The sequence below is a fragment of the Oryza glaberrima genome, chromosome 7 (assembly GCF_000147395.1).
Source record: "Oryza glaberrima chromosome 7, OglaRS2, whole genome shotgun sequence".
Taxonomy (NCBI): domain Eukaryota; kingdom Viridiplantae; phylum Streptophyta; class Magnoliopsida; order Poales; family Poaceae; genus Oryza; species Oryza glaberrima.
Genome location: NC_068332.1, coordinates 12777271 through 12799800, shown reverse-complemented (window position 1 = coordinate 12799800; position 22530 = coordinate 12777271). Strand labels below are relative to the sequence as shown.

At 42.1% G+C, this 22530-nt stretch overlaps 3 protein-coding genes across 4 annotated transcripts; 2 read left to right on the top strand and 1 right to left on the bottom strand.

Annotated features, from left to right (window-relative positions):
- The first annotated feature begins 1542 nt into the window (after positions 1 to 1542).
- On the top strand, positions 1543 to 8540 carry LOC127779158 (ribosome biogenesis protein BOP1 homolog). Its single transcript, XM_052305874.1, has 17 exons — positions 1543 to 1802; positions 1933 to 2031; positions 2131 to 2285; positions 2869 to 2986; positions 3484 to 3585; positions 4131 to 4290; positions 4439 to 4547; positions 4628 to 4730; positions 4858 to 5008; positions 5175 to 5307; positions 5392 to 5498; positions 5586 to 5656; positions 5745 to 5805; positions 6350 to 6577; positions 6748 to 6832; positions 7768 to 7946; positions 8381 to 8540. The coding sequence occupies exons 1-17, from the start codon at positions 1713 to 1715 to the stop codon at positions 8464 to 8466; spliced, it is 2037 nt and encodes a 678-aa protein (XP_052161834.1). The 5' UTR covers positions 1543 to 1712; the 3' UTR covers positions 8467 to 8540.
- A 607-nt stretch (positions 8541 to 9147) lies between these two features.
- On the bottom strand, positions 9148 to 10321 carry LOC127779159 (photosystem I reaction center subunit IV, chloroplastic-like). 2 transcript variants are annotated; one of them, XM_052305875.1, is made up of 4 exons: positions 10125 to 10321; positions 9812 to 9922; positions 9643 to 9708; positions 9148 to 9507 (listed from the first exon to the last, which is right to left on the bottom strand). In XM_052305875.1, exons 1-4 carry the CDS (start codon positions 10311 to 10313, stop codon positions 9403 to 9405), a joined length of 471 nt encoding a protein of 156 aa, XP_052161835.1. In that variant the 5' UTR covers positions 10314 to 10321; the 3' UTR covers positions 9148 to 9402. The 2 variants fall into 2 exon arrangements, with proteins under 2 accessions (XP_052161835.1, XP_052161836.1); XM_052305876.1 differs by having other exon boundaries at positions 9812 to 10184.
- Positions 10322 to 14442: 4121 nt separating this feature from the next.
- On the top strand, positions 14443 to 17314 carry LOC127778252 (26S proteasome non-ATPase regulatory subunit 8 homolog A). Its single transcript, XM_052304824.1, has 6 exons — positions 14443 to 14646; positions 15093 to 15171; positions 15898 to 16000; positions 16446 to 16709; positions 16818 to 16929; positions 17012 to 17314. The coding sequence occupies exons 1-6, from the start codon at positions 14542 to 14544 to the stop codon at positions 17150 to 17152; spliced, it is 804 nt and encodes a 267-aa protein (XP_052160784.1). The 5' UTR covers positions 14443 to 14541; the 3' UTR covers positions 17153 to 17314.
- Positions 17315 to 22530: the final 5216 nt, after the last annotated feature.

Genomic DNA, 22530 nt, shown 5'->3' with positions numbered 1-22530 from the left:
TTTCTAAGGTTTTTCCCTTTTTATAGGACGTGACATACGGTGACTTAAGATTTTTTCTAAAAAAATAGATTTAATAGTTAAAAATAATGGATACATCAAATTAAATTGATTTTTCTGATAATTTAATTACAAGATCTAATCTATTGGTTTATTATAGATCTAGATTACATGAATATATATACTTTCGTATATTATGTAGTATTATATTTTATCTTTTTTATATTATACAAAATCCTATTGTTAGACCGTAGTTTTTTCCACGGATACTAAGTACGCTTTTTTTTTGCTTTATTTTATCGTAGATAGATGTCTATTTTTTTTCTTCCAGCTAACAGTAGGTAGCTTTATATGTTTTTTTTAAAAGGGAGTAGCTATATTTATAGCGCCATATTTTTCACCAAAAAATAATTAAAAAAAAAGTCGGTATGTATTTATATTGTAATTCCCTAAATTACATATGTAATTTTAGTGTATTTATAATGTAAGTCTCAAAATTACATATGTAAATCTTAAATTTATATACTAATTATATATATAAGTGGGGTGTAACTACGGTGTAAATTCGTATAAATATATAAATAATTATTAATTTTACGACGGAGGTGAAGTGCTAATGAGTCTAGAGCTTAATTAGGTGCATTTGGTTCTTTCGCATAAGCTGTAAGATGGGGTGCAGCCTGCAAGTGCTTGAAACGAATCTTACCGGACGATCTCACGGTTAAAACATCCGACTGTACACAAATTTAGCAATACCGTTTTTTAATTGTACCAACGTAGGGACATTTATTTTTCTTTCCTTTTCCCAGCCACCGGTTGCATATGTTTTTTTAAGGAAAAACTGTCACATTTTTTAATAATAGATCTAATCTAATGGTCTAAATAAACGGGTCCACCAATTTAAGTGAAAATCGACGATGAGATTAGATAGTGCCACGTGGCGGCCTAGGAGCGTTTGTAGGAGTCTCACGTAGCGGCTTGAGAGCGTTTATAGGAAGTTTCATAGACTTTTAGTATATAATAGATAGATAGATATTTGGTTCGGCTCTAACTCCACCCGATAATAAGGATATAGGAGCTAAAGTCTTACTAAACATGCCCTTATTTGCCCAATCACTAAGCGGATGATGACTAACGTGTTCCACTTGTTGAACATGATCCCGCATGATCCCGTCCTTTAACAAGTATGAAGGGAATATTGTCGTAGATTTGCGAGATGTGAATATTTTCTCGGCGTGGGAACACAAGAGATTTAATAATTTAACACTCCTTAGAAATGGGTTTCGATTATTTGACATCCAACCGCACTTTTATTCACTTAGATGGTCCCATATGTCATCCTGTCAATTAAAGCAATTGGACAATAAAAAAAATGTCGAATTATCAAATTTCTCCCACACGGTTAGTTTCGGCCCATCTATTCGCTGGACCTATCCACAAATCTACCTTAATGGGCCTCTAGAATAGACCCAAATCTAAATGGGCCAAACAGGCCCGCCATTAAAACCTAGGTTTTTAGAGGGTTCCGACCCAACTCGACCGCACTCCCAGCCGGCGGCGCGCACTCTCTCTCTCCCCCCTACTCCGCCGCGCTGGTGGCGCCGCCTCGACCCCAACTGCGGCGGCTGTCTCCACCCCCTCCGGTTGGCAGCGCCCGCGGCCACCGCCACTAACTACGCGCCTGCCGCCGCCGCCGCCAAGGCCTTTGACAGAATATGGGGCACAGCGACGGCGACCACGGTAGCGACCTCTCCGCCGACGATTCCCCGTGGAGCGAGGGGAGCTGGTCCGACGACGATGACGAGGTGCGGCTCTCCTCTTCGAAGGATTTCGACCTTTTTCACCCAATTGTTTGTGGCGTGCTTTTTTTTTTTGTTTGTTTGTTTGGTTTGTGAGTAAGCGTTGATGGTTCATCTCCGGTTGTTCGAGCTGCAGGGATCGCTATCCTTCGAGGACAGCGGCGAAGGCTCCGACGCCGAGTCCAACGAACCGGATGCCCCGGCGGTGGAGGAGAGCGACTCTTCTGAGGACGAGGTGAGACCCATCTGCTGTTTGATGTAAAACATCGCCCGTTTAATTATTTCAGGTTTTAATTCATTAACGATTCCGCAATTTCGTGTTCTCTTGTTGCAGGTGGCGCCACGGAATACGATAGGAGATGTGCCGTTGGAATGGTACAAGAACGAGGAGCACATCGGCTATGACATCACTGGTAGTAAGATCAAGAAGCGGGATAGGGAGGGCCGAATTGAGGCCTACCTCAGGAATGCTGATGATGCTAAGAATTGGTGAGTTGCTGCTAGAACTTTGGTTGGTGTAGTTTCAGTAGCTGATGCAGCCAAAAAAACTTTGGTCCGATGAACATAGGATTGGATTAGTCATCCATAACACTACAATTTCTATTTTGCTACATAAGCATCACAACAAAAAGGATGAATGAGTAAATGATGAGGCTGGTAGGATGCTTCATTGCTTCCCTATTTACTGCTTTTTCATTTCCAGTAGGATGCCCTCATTAAGTCTTTTGATTGTCCGAGTCTTGTCATACTCAAAACATGCTAGCTTAAGCTCAATCATGATTTCAGGTAAGAAGGTGCAGCCACATGTGTATTAACATTCATTTTGAATATTTCGTTGCATAACATTTTGTAAAGATGTCGGGTCCAGATGGTAATCTTGTTTTGGCCAATAAAGTGAAAGGTTCTTGATAACCATTACAATTAAAATGTCCATATTTTCCTTGTCGCTCCATTGATTGGAAAATGCATTTTGCATGCACTATTGCTTTGCACATCATCTAATGCTAGCTTAATTGGCTATTAATCTACTTATGAATTTAATTTATCCTCATTGCTTTTTTCCGATTTGTAGGAGAAAGATCTATGACGAGTATAATGATGAAGAGGTGCAGATTACCAAGGAAGAGGCTAAGATAATTAGTAGATTGCTGAAGGGAAAGACTCCACACACAAATGTGGATCCATATCCAGTACGTGCAATAACACATATATTATGCATTTGTATTTAATGCTAAAGTTCATAGCTATAGTAAATGCTTATCGGTAGGGGGCAATGTTGTCTTAATGGGTATGCAATTATGCATGCTGCTATGCTTATGTATTTTATGATAAACATTTCTAAAAAAGAATTCCCAACATGTGGCATACATATCTGTACCAATTTAAACTGATATTTTTGCCATTACAAAAATATTAATCTACATTTACTATGCAAAATTCAATGGGGGTTACCTGCATACATCTAGATAGATAGTGTTTCCTCAAGGTTTTTATGGTTCTGGTGATGTATTGAGAGGTAGAGGTATCTCCTAGTGTCTACAAGTCTCAGTAGAGCTATACTTTATGATTAACACTACGAGATACATGTACCTTCCAATACCTCTTAAGGAATGTAAAAAAGTCCTCCAACTATTTATGATTATAATGTGTGTTGCTCGAAAATGGGCTGACTAATGCCTTATTTTAGGATTATGTTGATTGGTTTGAATATGATGGTAAAGGCCATCCACTTTCTAGTGCTCCGGAGCCAAAGAGGCGATTTGTACCCTCGAAGTGGGAACAGAAGAAGGTATGTTCCTTGTAATGCCCCTATTTGTTTAGTTATGTTTTTCAAGATATAAACAACTGTGTAGATGTTTATTACCGAGTTCAACTTGATGAAAAGACAAGATAGATGAATGCATATTCTATATGGAATAATTTATTTTCTTTTTGCTAGAGTGAAATGAATGCTGGCAGGTTACAAATATCTTTTTTAGTGAATCAAATTCATGAATACAGGACAATGAGGTGTTTCTTGTTTTCTTTTATTATGTTTGCTCTATTGCACTATCTTCTGTTTCAGCATTTGGTATTCTAAATGAGTGCACATTGCAGTTAGTCTTTAATGATGCTACATGCACTCTTATTCCATTGTGAAGATATTGTTTTCGGTTAAAATTAATAAGCCATACCAAATGCCTCAATTGTCCATAAGAATTTTTTGTTAACTTCCGTCTGAAATACATTCGAATTTTTAGTGCATGCTGTCATGTTTCTGGCACGCTATTGAACTATTAAACAGTTGGCATTGCCATTGAGATAGCCTTGTAGCTCATGTGGTCTTTTGTGCAGGTTGTTAAACTTGTTAGAGCCATTCGTAAAGGATGGATAAAGTTTGATAAGCCAAAGGAGGAACCTAACTTTTATCTCTTGTGGGGAGATGAAACTGATACAGCAGACAATAAGCGGCAAGGCCTGAGCTACATTCCTGCACCCAAACCAAATTTGCCAGGTACCATGCTGCAATTGCGTAATCAGCCACAAAATGTTTGGACATGAACATTTCCGTGCCAGCAAAGTTATTTAGTGCAGTTGTGCTGAGCACTCATTATATTTCAACTTATATCCATTCTTATAATGGCGTTAATTTGCATATTCAGGTCATGAAGAGTCATATAATCCTTCTGTTGAATACATTCCAACACAAGAGGAGATAGATTCATATCAGCTTATGTATGAGGAGGACAGGCCAAAGTTTATTCCACGAAAGTATGATATCTACATTGTTATTTTAGTTCTCTTATGTATGTCTTAAATATATTTAATATTTTATCTGTTGGTTTTGTCAGATTTGATTGTCTTAGAAGTGTACCTGCATATGAGAAGGCACTTAGGGAAGGCTTTGATCGGTGTCTAGATCTTTATCTCTGCCCTAGAACACGCAAGAAGCGTGTAAGTAGAAACCTCTTTTCATGAGGACATGTGGTTCATTTTTTACTTTTCCTCCATTTATCAATTTGGACCATTCTTTTTTTTTTTGTCATTTTCTAGTACGTGATGATTAATTTATAATCTGCAGATAAACATTGATCCTGAGTCACTCAAGCCAAAGTTACCCAGTAAAAAGGATTTGAGGCCATACCCAAGAACATGTTACCTTGAGTTCAAGGGGCATAATGGTCCAGTGAAGTCTCTTTCAGTTGAAGCAACTGGGCAATGGATAGCATCTGGTACTATATTCATTTTCTATGAGCCACATGCATATATACGTGCAGAATATTCTAATGATTCAGGTGTTAGAAGATCTGGCATTAACCAATGCACAAGATTTGAAGGATTAGGTCCTTTGACATCCATGATTGCACGAGTTTATTGTAACAGTTACTTCTAATGTAGGTTCATCTGATGGAACAATTCGTGTTTGGGAGGTTGAAACTGGTCGCTGCATTAAGGTTTGGAATGTTGGTGGTGTTGTTCACCGTATTGCCTGGAATCCTTCACCTGATAGACACATTCTTGCTGCTGTTGTGTAAGCTCATGCTGTCCCCTTTGATGCTTTTCCTTTCTTTGACCTTTATGTATTCTAAATTCCAATCTTCCATCTTTGAAACAGAGACCATGATCTGCTGCTTCTTAATGCTGAGGTTGGGGATGAAGACGCTCAAATGAAGACAAAAGGGCTCCTCCAAATCGAGGAACTGGCTCAGGAAGAGGATAATGGTAAGATAAACTCAACCAAGCAATTCTGCTAATGTTTACAGACTCATTCACTGTTTCTGAATTCTTCATACTATTTCTATATTGTAGGTGATAAGAAACCAGCTGTCAAGTGGGTCAAGCATGAAAAATTTGATGGAATCATGTTGATTCATCATAAGGTAACTGGGTAGTATTACTTAAAATATGACTTCCTTTTAAGTTAGCAGCTTGTCTTTCTCCTTGCTTACCATCTACTTTATTGATCAGGCTGTGTCAACTGTAGAGTGGCATTTCAAGGGAGACTATTTCACCACAGTTGTGCCAAGTGATATCCTTTATGAAGCATGCAATCTTGTTTTGTTTTATTGCAAGTGCACCTTGGCAGAATAACAAATATTAAAAACATACTTTTTCTAATTCAGTCTTCCCACTACCAATCAGAGAACTGATGACACTAGTTATGGAAGTACCTTTTTGTGACCTTTTAAAGTCAACAAGAAGAACCTTTAACCACTAATTTAATTGCTATATACCGGAAAGTTACGAAGTGTAATATACTAATATGATTTTTTGTCTTATCAAGAACTTACTCTTTACATTTTTGTATAACCATGCTAGACATTCAAAACAATAACTTCGGTGAAAACAAATATGGTTTGATTGCATGCATTCTTGATAGTGATTATTTGCTGGCTGGATGGAGTACTATCAGTTACAGTCTACAGCAAAGGTCCCATGTAAATTAGCTATGTTCTTTGTTCAGGTAGGGGCATGTGCTTTCTATTCTTTTGCATGTCCCCATATAATGCATAATTATAGACATGCTTCTTCATTATGATTTTATTCAAGTGTATTCCTTAATTCCTGCTTACGTGATTCAAGAGCTGTACTGTTGCATCAGCTCTCTAAGAAGCATTCGCATCATCCTTTCCGTAAATTGCCAGGCCTTCCTATTGCAGCAGTGTTTCATCCAAGTCAAAAGATGTTCTTTGTGGCCACTAAGAAATTTGTTCAGGTTTATGATCTCCAGAAGGCACAGTTAGTCAAGAAGTTGGAGTCAGGTGTTCGTGAGATTTCCTCCATCTCGATACATCCTGGTGGTAAGTTATATGTTAGCTGTATGTTAATTAACTAACTGCTAGATATTTGGGGCAAGAGTTGCTTCACATTGCATTGTCCTAAGCAATAAATCACTTGTTTATATCAGTATTATTGCATTACTATTGAGTTGATTGGTGCAGTGATGATCTTTTATAATTCTTTCATTTAGGTGATAATGTTATCGTGGGCAGCAAAGATGGTAAATTGTGTTGGTTCGATACTGATCTATCCACGCGACCATACAAGACATTAAAGTATGATTCTTATCTTATCTTTAAACATCTTTTCTTTTAGGAAATCTATAGTTTTTTTTAAAAAAAATGTTTTCTGTGATGTCTTACAAAGGTAAGCATCATGCCAAGCGAATTTGCTCTTTGCTCAGAAGGAATGCTGTCAATTCTGTTTGAGGTTCATGCAAAAGCTGATTTATTTCCTACTAAAAAGAAGCTGAAATTCAATGTTGTTTTCATTACTTTTATCATTACTTATTGTCCTATCATTGTTTGCTGAGTTTTTTTTTCTGCTAACTTAACATTGATGTTGTGTATTTCAAAGTGTTGTTATGTATCAAATACTTGAATATGGACAGCATGGGTCACATGTTTTTGCTGTGTGGTGCCATTCTTTCCAGGAAAATATTCCGGGATGAAAACAAGTTCTCTGCAGTCTTCAAAAATTTCACACTAATTATAAATTTATCATAATTTTGAGTATTTATTAAATTTGAAATGTAAAAGGTTAAAAGCAATGAAACATTGGTGCCTTCTCTTAATTCTAAACCTAGCGTAAATAAGCATAGCCTATGCCCTATGCATTTCCAAACATGGTGTATAAGGTTCTGCTCCAATGAATTATGCTTTGATTTGGATTAAAAGGGATAGCTCTGACTAGATTTTAATAATTCTAAGGATTCTCTGAGAGGAGAGCTACTAGTTAGTGCTCAGGAATGTCTTCCCTTGTTCCATCTTACTCATTTACACCTTACATAATCCATATTTTTTCAGAAAGATTTTCCAGTTAGTCAAAGGATTGGCTATTATTGTTTGTCATCCAACTATGACTCTTCTCTTTTTCATGGTTCAGATCACCTTTTTTTTTTTTACTGGGAGATCGCATTATTATGCCCTATGATCTTTTGAACTCTGATATTTCTATTTTGTGCTGTTGTAACTCGTTTGCTTAATTTCAGGAACCACTCGAAGGATATCACTAATGTTACTTTTCACCGGAAATATCCTCTTTTTGCCTCATCCTCAGAGGATTGTACGGCCTATGTATTCCATGGAATGGTCTATTCAGATCTTAACCAAAACCCACTTATTGTACCATTGGAAATTCTTCGTGGTCATTCAAGTTCAGATGGAAGAGGTACATATATATCTAGTGTCTTTTTTAATTTGCATCCTCTAACATGTCCTTTTTCCTGTACACATTTCTTTACATACATGCATTATTAGCTTTTTGTTGATAAAATGTACTAACCACATATATTCCTAAATAATTAAGTCAATACTGAGTTGAGTTGATCGAGTAATCTTAGAACTGTGTGGATGCATTGCTGCAAATTGAAGATACTGGTTGAAATATTTTATTTGTTCTCTCCTTTTTGCCTTTTGGGAAGAAGTTTCTTCTTGTTGTTTCTTCTAATTATTAGTGATATCTTTACTGCATTAGTTCAAAATTCTTTGAAGGATGCCAATAATGTTTAACTCATTTGCTTGCTTTATTGTTGCACTTCAAAATTCTTCAAGTAATTTTGGGCACAATATCTAATCATCAGTTGTGCCTTTGTTGGTGTGCAGGAGTTCTGGATTGCAAATTCCACCCAAGACAGCCTTGGTTGTTCACTGCTGGTGCTGACTCTGTCGTTAGGCTTTATTGCGACTAAAGGTGCTTTCGAAAAAAAAAACAATAGATGGTTTTACAAGGCAATGCAATATGTCTGGTCTTTCTACGGGCTCGTATACGATGATGGATGGTGTATCATGCCAAACACTTAACTGGAGCCAGGGCACGTGTTGAGCCATCTGTGCTGCCTAAATTTTGGTTCAAATTATTTGTACCCTATTGTTATTTTAGTTCTGTAGTAACAGTGAGACATACAGAGTGTTCCAGAATCGTGGCAAAGGTAGTTGTGTACTAGGATAAACAGATAAGGAACACCGAGCTAATCTATGCTATTCCAAAAGAGGTTTTGTGCTGTCACAAGCTTTTGTGGTCTCTGAAGCTGAACTGAACTAAAAAAGTAGTGATATTGGAAGCTTGAGTTCGACCCAACTTAGGTGAGTTATAGTGTTCTTCAGTTTGCTAATGGTTTTTTATGTGTTCTACATGCTCTGTAACCGAGCCTGCAGAGAGCCTTGTGGAATGCTCAATTGTCTCATTGTAACAATATGATGATCTCAGGATTAGTGTCTGCGTACGCTTCTAGCTCTGGCCATTTACTTCTTCTAGAACCTTCTACATTCTTCTCTTCGCACTGCAAATTCTAAGCGAGTGAAATGGTCGGTCAGCACATAAGTAGGGTTCGTAGAATGATGGAAATTTATGTGCATGTACAATTTGGCCGTAGAAGAAAGAATACAATGGTTATAAGCAAGGGATTATCAAGTCCACGAGGAAGAAGCAGAGGCAGGCAAATTACATAGTATTATACGGATTATAAAGAAGAAACCACCACCATTACACTAATACACACAAAGCTCGATCAAGCAGCTTAATTAATTTCTTCCACATGTACGACATGCATCCTCTCCTCACTCCGTGATCAATTTAAGATGATTCTTTGCAGCTCCAGCTCGACGACGATCCATCCGAATTAAAATCATTTGACCTCCTGGATCTCGTCCAGGGCGTAGTTGTTGGTCGACACGCCGGCGTAGTTCACCTTGGCGAACCGAACCACCACCGGGTAGCGAGTGTTGGGATCCTGCATCCAGTCAATTCAATTCAACCATTAATTGATTATATTCATTGCTTAAAAGTATTTCTTCCTTTTGATTATCGATTGGAGTACTAGGAGAATTGAACTGATTCATGTGAAGGCTATGAGATTTGTACGTACCTGATCAACGGTGACGACGGAGCCAGTGCCGTTGTACCAGTAGGACTCCCTCCTCAGGATCTTCACCTGCATCCATCCATGAACACATTGCGTGATTAGTTAAACGTTAATACAATCTAAACAACGCCATTAAGGAAGCTAATACATTAGCTAAGCAACCAACGCTCACCTTGGTGCCTCTCTTGGGGCCAATGGGAGGCGGCTTGGCGGCGGCGGGCTCCTTGGTCGCCACGGCCGCCTCGGCCTCCGCCGGCTTCTCCTCCGCCGCGGGCGGCGGCGGCGGCGGCGGCGCCGCGGCCTCCTCCTCGGCGCGGACCACCACCATCCTCCTCCCGACCCTGTTCGCCGCGAAGCTCACGCGGCTGGCCCCGCCGCCGCCGCTGCCGCCGTTCCCGCCGGCCAGCAGGAACCTCGAGGTGGCCGACGCCACGTTAATGGTGCTCGCCATCGCCGCCGCCGCCGCCGCCGCCGCGCTCGTGTGGATTTCGAATTCCAAGTGAAGTGGGAGCAGGTGGTGGAGGTGGAGGTGGAGGAGGAGAGTGAGGCGTAAAATGGCGCGGGGAGATTATCTGCAGCGGAGGCTGGTGCGGGTTGGATTTCGGCCAGTGGGGAGGCGCCGCGTGGCGCACCTTATCCGCCGGTGCGGATGATGTGGATAACCTGGCGGCCATGGGATGGATTCGCTGCCATAAGTGGAGATCGCGAGTACTAGCATTTTCTTTTGATTTGCAATATAATTTGACTTGGCGCAGATCAAGTGAGTTGCGTGCTTGCGTGACATGCGTACTTTTGGCAACTCATCAGAACATGGGAGATATTTTTGGGGCTTGATTGGGGAGTTTAGATAGAAGCACCTAGTTGAAATCTGAAAAAACTAAGTTTTCTAGCTTATTGCTTCTACTTTATTTTCTGAATTATACAATTATAATTTCTTAGAATCTGAACCAAAAACTATACTATTTAGGGACCTTATGATTTTGAGAGAAGCTAAAGCAACTAGAAGCTCCCCAAATAAGTCCTTTGTTTGGTGGAAAATGAGGGTCATTGACAAAATTCATATTACGTAGTACATATATGGTTACATGTATGGAGAAAAACAAAGTGTATATGGATGGATAACAATGTTCGTATCATATTCGTCTTTTTTTAATAAAAGTAAATATAAATAGCTCGGATAAAAGCAAATACGAATTATCTTAGTATTATCAAAAATGATCCAACACGAATATAGAAAAAAAAACAGGCTTCTAAACTCACGAGAGTATCCTCAATTTATAAAAAAGAATGGGTGAGGCATTGCCATCAACTAAAATCCACAAATAGCCCCAATAGTGTATACAAACCTACCATATGCGTATAAACCTCAATTAAAGAAATGTTAGTATATGCTAGCTTAAAGCAAATTTTATTTCACAATTGCTCAAGCTGAAATAACTTACAACAGTATATTTAAAATTTAAGTTATTATGATGTGTGTCACATAACCACGGATTTACAAGTTATTATACCTGTGATTTTTTAATGGGTTTTCTGAAATTTACTCTTAAAATTTTAATAACATCAAGAACATCATGCTTCCTTCTTTCCACGACGACAAACCAACAATTTTATTTCAGCAAACAATGTAGAGTAAAACCAATATTTTCTCTGAACACTTCGTAATTTATAGGACTATACTTAGGGAAACTCTTTTTTCTTTAAAGGAGATTGCTACCGGAAATTCGATTAGGTCCCATGGGCTAAAAGTTTCCTAACATTTACTCCCATTTATTACGTATCATTTAAATAGTTATAAAAACTTTTAAAAGATCAATATGTTATATATCATTTTAGAAACATGCAAATCAAATTTAACATACATTTATTAAAAACTAATAAATATGAATGTGAATAATACAAGTACTAGTTAGAGTTTAATTAGTTTTTTTTGATAACTTATAGAAGTCAAATTTAACCTTGTATGTTTGTGGTGTTATATATCACGTGTTGACTAAATTGTTTTTATAACTATTTGAATGACTTCCAAGAAACAGAACATCCAAGGGACAAAAAAAAAATCATCTCTGCTATACTTATACGACTTTACTTAGCCATCCATAACTATGATCATGACTTATTCGTTTTAAATCTTTAAACGTTACATATATTTACCCACGTGACACAAAATAGTAAATATGTGACAAATGCCATGTGATACCAAGTTCTAAACCCCATATAGGTTTATGTTCTTTTTTCCTCAGCTAACATTATTCTTGGGCCATATGAAGATTGCGGGAGGAATAGGATTCTGCACACTATTATAAACTTAATAATAATAATGTACTATTGAAATCGGCAGTCAGGAGTTTTTAAATTCCGTTAATTGTTACATAACCTTATTGCTAGAATCCATATGTTTTTCTTATAGCTTTTACGTAAGTGAAATCAGAGTATATTCTTCTTAGGTCTACTTAAAAAACTACCGCAAGTTTTTTGAGTGGAAAATTTTCAGATCTAACTCTAGTGTAGTTGTAATATAATTCTATCATAACTATACTATAGCTACTACACATATATAAGTATTAAGAAAAATATATGTTAACTTTTTATACATGAATTATAATGTAGTAATAGTATAGTTACAATGAGTTACAATTGTTGTAACTGATCGGAATTCATTATAGTTATAATGTATTCCCTCTGTTTCATGTTATAATTCATTCGACTTTTTTCTTAATCAAAGTTCTTTAAGTTTGACTAAGTTTATAGAAAAAACTAGGAATATATATAACAATAATTAATTTCATTAAATTTAATATTGAATATATTTTGATAACATATATGTTTATTTTGTATTGAAAATGTTACTATATATTTTTCTACAAACTTAATCAAACTTAAAGAAGTTTGATTAGAAAAATAATCAAACGACTTATAATATATATCAAATGGAGGGAGTAACTTATAAGTATTATAAGTAAATAGTACGTAACTAATTGAAAATCAAGTGTGCCCACTTGGTTAGCTTTGAATGGGAGGTCACAGGTTTGACAACTAGGTCCCGCGGTTTTTGCACAATTTGTTTCTTTCCGATCTACATTAATCTTAATTAATGTGATCTAACGATTCACAATTTGAAAGTTACTATGAGAAAAAAATTTTTGCAAGTAGTATAGTAAATCTGTTCTTTTTATTTGAGTAGTAATAAAGCTTAGACCCTCTTTGTTTAGGTTTTTAAACCAAAAAGTCTATGCCTAAACAAAGAAGCAATTTTTTTATTTGGCTTTTCTAAAGCCATAAGAGACACTTTTATACTATTAAGCCAAAAACTAGGTTGAACTAGGTTTTTTTTAGCTTATTTGAAGTGGAGGTACAACTTCACCATTGACTTGTCACTGGCTTATAAACCACATGAGCAAAAGTTGACTTAATGCCTAATCCAATAAACCTAACCCAAACAAACTAAGAGAGCCTTAGTAGGCTAAAGATTGGCATAAACCGTCCTTGACTCGTCATACGGTACGATGGAGGAGATCCGGTTAATCTGCGCTGCTACTCCCTTAGAAAACATATCCTCTAACTTATTAGGAATAAGTTCACTTTGACTCCCTTAACTAGTGACCGAATTTGATTCATATCCCTAAACAACAATACCAGATATCTCGTCCCCCCAACTATTAAAACCAGTGCAATTTGACTCCTTCGGTGGTTTTGGAGGGTGGTTTCACTGACGTGACGGTGGTGACTTGATCTTCGTCTCAAGTGACATTGACGTAGCGTTTATATGGTATTAAATTTAAAAATATATGTCGAACCCATTTGTAATTCACACAAAAAAAAATTGTGGGCCCACATGTCACCCTCTCTCTTTTCCTTCCTCCTCCCTCCCTCTCCCTTATCTCTCGTTTTCTCTGCCCCTTTTTAAGGACGTCGCCTTTTCAAGCAGTTGGACGTCTCGGCGGTGTCCAGGCTCTAGGTGAAGATGGCACGCCCTCGACTCGCCTAGGAGTGGAAGCGGGGTGGGCTGGCACCGATGATGGCACTGGAGGCCACAGAGGTAGGCAGGCCATTGAGCTAGGGCGGGTCGATCGCCTCCGCCAGCCATAGAAAGGAGAGGAAAATAGAGCTACAACATGGGGGTAGAGTGTCGTCGACTTCTGCCTCACGGCCGCTTCCGCCGACGCTGCCCCGCACCGCAGGAGCTCCATCCCGAATGATGACAGCGTTGAGCTCATCAGCGCTCCTCACATCCTCCTCGGTGCAGCCGCGGAGCTCACCAGTGCTCCTCCTCCAGCCACCGTCCACGGGACTGCTCGTCCTCCGGCCGCGTCGATGCCGGCGATGGCAATGGAGGAGGCGCAAGATCGAGGGGGGGGGATAAAGAGGGAGATGAGAGGGAAGGAGGAGGAGGAATGAAATGAAAGACGATGACATATGGGCCTTACAATTTTTTTGTGTGAATTACAAATTGGTCTCACGTATATTTTTAATTATAACACTACATAAACGCCACGTCAATACCATGTGGGACGAAGATGAGGTCAACACCGTCACGTAGGTGCCACGTCAGCAAAACTACCCTCCAAAACCATCAAAAGAGTTAAATTGCACTAGTTTTAATAGTTAGAGGTCGAGATATCCAGTATTGTGGTTTAGGATACGAATCAGATTTGGTCCCTAGTCAAGGGATTTAAAGTGAACTTATTCCAACTTATTATCCCTCAAGAAAACGTATACGTGGGCCTCTTTGCTTATGGGCCCAAATGTAAGCGACCAGAGCTCTCTCCACACCCCTAGGCCCTAATAGCCCGATCAATCGGCCACGTCCGCTTCTTCTCTCTCTAGCACGCAACCGAGTCGAGAGTAGACAAGGGGAGCCTCCGCCGCCGATCCAACTCCTCCTCCTCCGCCGCCGCCGCCATGGATCCAAAGCTGGTGGAGGTGACGCAGCTCTTCTCCCGCTTCAAGGCAGCCTTCGCCAGGAACGACTTCGACACCTGCGTAGACCTGCTGTCGCAGCTCAAGGTCTGTCCCGCGTGGATCTCGTCCGCTCCTGCCGCGTAGAAATATTCGATTCTTTTTATCGCTATTTCGTCCAAGCTTGCTCTTGTTTCGTCGGCGTAGGGATTGATCTGCTGTCACGATGGGATATGTTTTTTTTTCATAGGTTCGATTGCTTCTGGATTCGATTCTAGCTAGGGTTTCTTGCCCGGGAAGGCGGATCTATTCCTAGTTTACAAACGAGTGTGAAGGATTTCTTTAGATCCGAGTTTGTAGTAGATACATGACCTCCTCTTCTGGCGTCAGTTAGGGTTTTTAATTTTTATTTTTATTTACTGTGGAGAATAAAGAAATACTGGGATTTTACTAGGTTTTAGATTATTATCGAAGTCCAAATCTGATTTGGCACTACAGGGAGGTGTAAATTTTGTGAATTTCATGTGTTACATGTGGTACCCCTCCTTGTGCAGGTCCGCCTCACCAAGTTCCCCAGCCTTCCTCCATCGTTTCAGCAGACACCGAATGCAGTGGAAGAGCTGAAAATTGCGAGTAAGATTAATTGGATGTTTGCTTTTATATTAATTTCTGCCTAAAATGTGCTACACTTGTTACATTTGATTGATTCTGTACATGGTTACTCTTGAACTTCTCCTTTGCACACAATTATAGATCAGTGTATTTCATTGTTAAACTTACATCTGAATATCTGATGCTGAAATTTGGTGGCTGTATTTCATTAGCATGTTATCCACATGCTTTTCGTGGTCAATATCTTTCCTATCTTGATTCCTCTCAGGAAATTGTGTATGCTTATGTTTTATCGACTCATGATTTTGATCTAGCTATTCAGCAAGACATTTGAGGAAGTATTTTAGCCAGTTATTTTTTATGTAACGTTGCAGTTATCCATGACAACACATCTCTATCTCTATCTCTTCTCTACTATTTATATATAAAAATTGAAGATGTTTTTGCCAGTACTTTGGTACGCCATCTGTGTATGAGTCGGTTTTCAAGTTCGTTCACTTTTGGAAATACATATCAGTATTTGAGTCGTTTATTAAGTTCGTTTGCTTTTGGAAATACCGAGGAGTCGTATAAGAAATCTCTTTAAAAGAACTCGCATGCAAACTTGAGGTGATCGGACTCTAATTGCAACTCATGATTTTAAGCGAATTCCCACAGTGAATTTCACTTTAATTAAACTGTATAACAATAATTTGATTAAAATAGCCTTCACCTGTCTAGTACTAAGATAAATGTGTAATCTTTCAGGGGACATCTATGAGCATGCAGTTGTTCTGAGTGTGAAAATTGAAGACCAAGATGCATTTGAAAGGGACTTCTGTCAACTCAAACCTTATTACATGGATACATGGTTAGTTCCTGTCTACACTTCACATCAGTTCTGTTACCGTATATTCAATTGTAGGCTGTCATTTTGATGCATGTAATTTTCTTTTATCTACCATTAGTTTTTAGAAACTAAAAATGAAGAAGTAATCAAGGATAATTTGTTTTCCTTTGGCGCAAGTTGCGACTGATTTGAGCCTGTACTGGTCAAGTTTAGGCTAGCGTGGGTTATATTACCGCTAAAGTGTAGTTTGTTGGTTTTTTTATGAAATATCTTTTGATTGAGCAAGTATTAATCTATATTATGTACCAGCATGGTGAACATTTTGTATGCCTCTAAAACGTGGTCATATCTAACTTTGGATGTAAAATTAGATGAACACTTGCATGATAAATAATTCAGGGGCTTGTTGTAATGGTTGTTTTATGTTTTTCTGTCATGTGATTCTAAATCATTCTGTTTTATGAAGCGGCATAATTCCACCATCACCGCAGGAGTATCCAATCTTGGGTCTTAATCTTCTAAGGCTGTTAGTTCAGAACAGAATTGCAGAGTTCCACACTGAGCTGGAACTTCTGCCGGTCACAGCACTTGAAAATCCTTGCATCAAGCATGCGGTGGAGCTTGAGCAGTCATTTATGGAGGGTGCTTACAACCGAGTGTTGAGCGCTCGCCAGGCTGTGCCCCACGAAACATATGTGTACTTCATGGATCTTCTTGCCAAAACAGTCAGGTCAGTATGATTATATTACTGTATTACTGGTGCTTCTTATTTGATGTATTGATTTAAAATTTATGCAGCCCATAATCCCTTATTTGAATGCTTGTTCTGCACATGCAGAGATGAACTGGCTGGTTGCAGTGAGAAGGGTTATGATTATATGTCAATAGCTGAAGCAAGACAAGTGCTGATGTTCAGCTCTGACAAAGAATTGCACCAGTACATCGCAGAGGTAATTGCTCTTCCTCCCCTCTATTTATGTGCCTCTCGTCAATTTACATGATATAAACCCTGTATTTAATGTGGTGTTACAGGAGCACCCTGAATGGGAGATAAAGGATGGTTCCGTCTTCTTCCAGAAGGCGAAGGAGACCCAGCCCTGCAAGGAGATACCATCTTTGCAGGTTATCAACCAAACGCTCAGCTATGCTAGAGAGCTGGAGCGGATTGTATGATTTGTTAATGAATATCGTTTGAGATCATTTGGGACGGCATGTTCATGCTATGTACACATCAGGTGTCACGGTTGAGATGCGCATGTTGCAGCTTTGAACGTTTGAGATGCCCATGTTACCTAATGATACTTTTTTTAAAAATTTCATTTAATGGGCTCGATCTGTGTCTGATGTTTGGCTGCCCAGTAACTTTGATCGTGTTTTGATATGTCAGTTTGTGATCAATTTACTTTCCTGAATAGCTGTCCTGAAAATGTTCAGTATTAGTCGCGAATTGCAACTGCAAACTGTTGGGCTTACGATGATGAAATGAGATCGTACTTATTTTGATGACCATTGTCAGTGTACTCTGATGGAGGCTCATACTGACACCTCGGAACAATGTTGGGACCGAAAATGTGGTGAGCTTTTAATTTGTTGAAATTCCAAAAATTACTTTTGATCATATGATAGCCGAAGTGCTCCACTGCATGATCCAAAAGTACAAATTGAACCCCAATTGTTATGGTATTTGATTGACTGTGTTTTTCTTTTTTGTCACGTAACCCAACCCGGAAAAAGGTTCTCCGGGGTGCAGCCTCAAACCCCTAGTGTGAGGTCCCTCTTCAGATTTGTGCCACCTTTCATCTCATTAATCTCAAAGCACAAAATTGCTGTTGAAGTTAGTGACGCCGCAGGCCAGCCCGTCGTTCTGCTGCCGGCGCAACCAACGCCCATCGGCCTGCAAAAACACCACTACGATGGCGAATTTGGGAGGCTGCGACGACCACACATGCATCGACACAATCAAATGAATTAGAAATTTCATCCAAGTTTCAGATTTCTTCACCGGTTCTAGTCATGCCATCGTCAACGAAGTCAACTCAGGTCACTCACGGAGTTATTGCACCTCTCACAATCTCTATCTTGGTTGGATAATCCTTTACACAGAGGCTAAAAGGGTCCTGTTCAATGGAACACCAAATATCACGAGCAAATCGGCGAGCGGAAATAAGACTGTTAATTATGTTAATAGAAATTACAGAAAGTATCTTTTGCCGTGGACTAGATCTACTCTGGTTTTAGGAGTTGGAGAACCATCTACATTTGGTTTTGTGGCAGGAGGACGCTAATGAAACTCAACCTACATTTTCGACGAACCAAAAGTGGACTTTTACCTCCTCCCCCCCCCCCCCCCGCGAATAAGTTCACTAGAGGTCCCTTAACTTAACAGCGAGATTTTTTAAGGTCCCTTAACCACAAAATCAGAAATGTGTATTTCAACTCACTTAAACCGTTCAAAGAAGGTCCCATAGCAGTATTTTTACCTGGTTTGCTGACGTGGCATCCCAGTCAAAAAAAATAAAAAAAATAACTATGTAGAACCCACATGTAAATGAGAAAAAAATTATGGGATCAACCAACCTAGTCAGCAATCTTCTTCTCTTCGGTTTTAGAGGGGGAGCGGCAGCAGCGTGTAGCCGGAGGCAGGCGGAGCGGCGCGCCGGCGGGCAGACGCGGCTGCAGAGCGTCAGTGGCGGTGGGCGAGCGCTGCCGCAGAGGGCGAGGAGCAGCGCTGCCGGAGTAGGCGGAGGGGCGGCGTCAGCGCGCGGTTGGAGCAGGCGGAGCGGTGGCCCTATCTCCCTCATCTTCTTTGTTTCACCGTATCAGGAAGAAGCATTAGTGGTGGAGATCGATGAAGAACCATGGTGTTTTCTCTATCCCTGAGATGGATGACGATTGACGAGAGACTCCATAGAACAAGACAGTACTGCCCCCAAATCCAAAGCTTTTCCCTACAGCAAAACACATGGATATTCAATCCCTCACCATGAATCAATATTCACTGAGTTTGAGCGAGAAAAGATACCGCTCCATGCGGCTGACAAGAACATGCCAGTCTGCGTAGGCAACGAGGCCCCGATTTGACCGAAGTAGGAGGTTTTTACCTATGTGACATTAAAAAAGATGGTGCCTGCCTCTGTGCCACTAAAAATTTCGAGCCTCCCTTTATATCATCGTCGAACTTTATTGCGCCCTCCACACCATTCGTCTCCCTTTATATCATCGTCGAACTTTATTGCGCCCTCCACACCATTCCGTCCGTTTTTGTCCTAACGGTGGGCAACGGCGCAGCCAAATGACTTTATTGCCCTTAGGGTTGAGAGAGAGAGAGAGAGAGAGAGCGCCGGGACAGCGGCGGCGTCCACCGACGAAGAGCGCCTGGACGGCGGCAGCGGCGGCGGCCACGGATGCCGCGGCCTCCTTGGCGGCCCCCATGGCGGTGAGGAGCCGACGCATCTCCACCTTCCGCTGCCGGCCGTAGTACCAACCGAACACGATGATGAGCATCACCAGCATGAGCAGGATGATGGTGATGAGCATCACAAGGATCACCACCACCCCGAACGGAACGCGTTGCCGATGTCCTTGCCGTCGCCGAGGATGACGCGTTGCTGATGTCCTTGCGTCTTCACCTCGTCATCCGCCACCTTGCCGCTCGCCTCGGCTGGCCGCCGTGCCACCCTGCCCCTCGGCTGGACGCCGCCTCGCCGCTCACCTTAGCTGGCCGCCGTGGCGCCCGCCCCTCGGCTTGCCACCGCGTCGCGCCGCCTCGCCTCTCGCCTCGGCTGGCCGCCGCGCCGCGCCGCGCCGCGCCGGTCGCCTGCCTCAACGCCACGCCCGCCGTGCCCTCGCCATGCTCGACCCCTCCTCTGAGATCTCCACCACACTATGCTCGCTGTGCCCGCCGCTAGTTGCCGGCCACCGCTACTCCCGCTGCGCTCACGAAGTCACCAGAGAAAGAGGAAGAGGGGAAGAGGGGAAAGAGAGATGAGAGAGTATGACAGGTGGGGCCCGTGACGGGAAGGGTAAGAGTGACATTTTTCCTATCCGGACCCACATGTCAGAGCTACCAAACGGTTAGACCCTAACAGAATAGCGACGGAATGGTGTGGAGGGCGCGATAAAGTTCGACGATGGCATATAGAGAGGCTCGAACTTTTTAGTGGCATAGAGGCAGGGGTCATATTTTTTAATGGCACACAGGTAAAAACCTCCCGAAGTAGTGCGAACATCGCCAAGCTTCTTGCCCAGAGATCGGGATAGCTCATGCCCAGATCCCCAGAGAGCAGGGAGAGGCGGTGGCGTCCGGAGTGGAGACAGGGCCGGTCCTATGATTTTGAAGTCCCTAACAAACTCATCGCAATGGGCATATAAGCTATATATAAAATTTTATTATATATATAGACGCTAATTTTACGTGCAAAACAAATATACATCTATATATTAAATTTAACATGTCTGGTAATTATCGAGAAATAAAGTCAACCAAAGTAACAATATATTTATACCTTAAACTAGTATCATTATCTTAATGAAGAAAATAACCCCATCATATCCATTGCTTCCCATAAAAAGATACTTCTTCGGGCATTTCTTGATGCAAAATCATCAATAACGGTATTAAGATCAATAGTGTCCAAGATCGGGCGATGAGGCAACAATGTTCCAACTCCTCCCGTTTTGGCGTTTCTGCTTCAGGTAGGCCATACACTACTAGAAAAAGTATTTTCACCGACGTTGGGTATTTATTTTCGTAGGCGGACATGACCCTCAGAACCAAATAGCCGTCTACAAAAATGCACATCGGGGTGAAGTTTACTGTCCGCCTGCGACGGACCACTTAAGCGGCGCATGCGAAAATGATTTTCGCAGGCGCCTGCGAAAATTAGCGTGTAATATAAATAGTGGCGCATCGGCCGATATTTTTGTAAGTGTCATTTATCCTCTCCTCTCCACTCCCCTCCCCTTCACCTCTCCTCTCCTCTCCCCTCACCTCTGCTCTCCCCGGCCGCCGGCAGAAGGGGCAGACACACGCGGGGCGGCTCCCCTCCCTCCCACCCCTCCAGATTTGGCCGGAGAGGGAGAGAGGAGGCCAGCGGCCGGCGGTGAAGGGCGAATTGGGCGCGACGTTGGGCGCGAGGTGGACCGGCGGTCGGGCACAAGGCGGCTAGCGGTGGCTACCTTCCCTCCCTCCCTTCTAGATCTGTCCGGAGGGGGGAGCGGGGAGGCCGGCGGCGGGGCGGACCGGTCGGAGGGGAGAGGCCGGCGATGGGGCGCGACGTCGGGCGCGAGGTGAATCGGCAGCCGGGCGCGAGGCGGCTGGCGGCGGCTCCCCTCCCTTCCTCCCTCCCAGATCTAGCCGGAGGGGGGAGCGGGGAGGCCGGCGGCGGTGGGGCGGACCGGCCGGAGGGGAGAGGCCGGCGGCGGGCGCGGCGTTGTGCGCAAGCAGGGTGCGGACCGGCCGGCGGCAGGGCGGACCGGCTGGTGGCGGGGTGCGTTCGTGTGACGGCGACGATGACATCTGTGCAAAAATTTGTGATACATTTGATTTGATTGTGAACCACTGTGATGTCTGTTAATCTGTGATGTTTTTGTGTATTTGATTTGGTTTGATGTTGAATCTGGATGGGGGAATGGGAGGAGAATGGGAAGCTGCTGCTACCAGCCGAAACGGCGGTGGGCGGTGGCTGCCCATTTTTTTTAATGCCAGGTGCTATTTTCGTAGGTGGACCAGTTGTCCGCCTGCGAAAATCAACCATTTATACAGTCGTTCGTTTGCAGGCGGACAACTAGTCTGCCTATGAAAACCTGTTTAGGCCACCTGAGAAAACAAGTTTTCTAGTAGTGATAGACAGGTACTAGATTACTAGTATTAGGTGTTAGCCCCCCACTATCATGCCCCCCCACCATCGTGGGCCCCCGGCGGTCGCCTCGGCTGCATAGGGCCATGGCCGGCCCTGAGTGGAGGTGGTGGTTTGGGGGTGAGGGACGGGCGATTGAGGTCTTCAGGCATGTGTGACGTTGCCACCATCGCTACCCTTCTTCAGCCGCTCACCGCACAGGCCGAGGACGAACACGTGAGGCCGCGTTAACTCCTCTCATGCCGAGCGCTGCCCTTCTTCCCGCTGCTCGCTGTGCGTCGTCAGCGGCCTAGCGCGGCGGCGACAGCGGCAAGCGGCAGCTCCGGGTGTGGGCGGCGCACGAGCAGGCGGGCCCATCGTCCATCGCCGCCCGACGCTGGCTTAGAGAGGAGAGAAGGAGAAGAAAATATAAGAAAAAAAAAGTGCAGCTGACAAGTGGGCCTCACGTAATTTAATTTATTTTATTTTTGACTAGGATGCCACGTCAGTAAAACCGGGTAAAAATACTGCTAAGGACCTCCTTTGAACGGTTTGAGTAAGTTTGAATGGTTTGAGTAAGTTTAAGGGTACACATTTCTAGTTTTGTGGTTAAAGGACCTTAAAAATTCTCGCTGCTAAGTTGAGGGATCTCCATTGAACTTGTTCCCCCCTTCCCTTCTCTGGCCCAAGTCAAGCTGGCCTAGGTCAGCCCAA

Bases quoted from the DNA above. Each gene is read 5' to 3' on its own strand.
- LOC127778252 (XM_052304824.1), top strand. From the start codon at position 14,542: ATGGATCCAAAGCTGGTGGAGGTGACGCAGCTCTTCTCCCGCTTCAAG. The intron at 16,001-16,445 runs GTTAGTTCCTGT...TGTTTTATGAAG, and splicing joins CCTTATTACATGGATACATG to CGGCATAATTCCACCATCAC. The intron at 16,930-17,011 runs GTAATTGCTCTT...GTGGTGTTACAG, and splicing joins TGCACCAGTACATCGCAGAG to GAGCACCCTGAATGGGAGAT.
- LOC127779159 (XM_052305875.1), bottom strand. From the start codon at position 10,313: ATGGCCGCCAGGTTATCCACATCATCCGCACCGGCGGATAAGGTGCGC. The intron at 9,923-10,124 runs CCACACGAGCGC...GCGCCGCCGCCG, and splicing joins CTTCACTTGGAATTCGAAAT to CCGCCGCCGCCCGCGGCGGA. The intron at 9,508-9,642 runs GTACGTACAAAT...GACTGGATGCAG, and splicing joins CCGTCGTCACCGTTGATCAG to GATCCCAACACTCGCTACCC.
- LOC127779158 (XM_052305874.1), top strand. From the start codon at position 1,713: ATGGGGCACAGCGACGGCGACCACGGTAGCGACCTCTCCGCCGACGAT. The intron at 2,032-2,130 runs GTGAGACCCATC...CTCTTGTTGCAG, and splicing joins GCGACTCTTCTGAGGACGAG to GTGGCGCCACGGAATACGAT. The intron at 7,947-8,380 runs GTACATATATAT...GTTGGTGTGCAG, and splicing joins TTCAAGTTCAGATGGAAGAG to GAGTTCTGGATTGCAAATTC.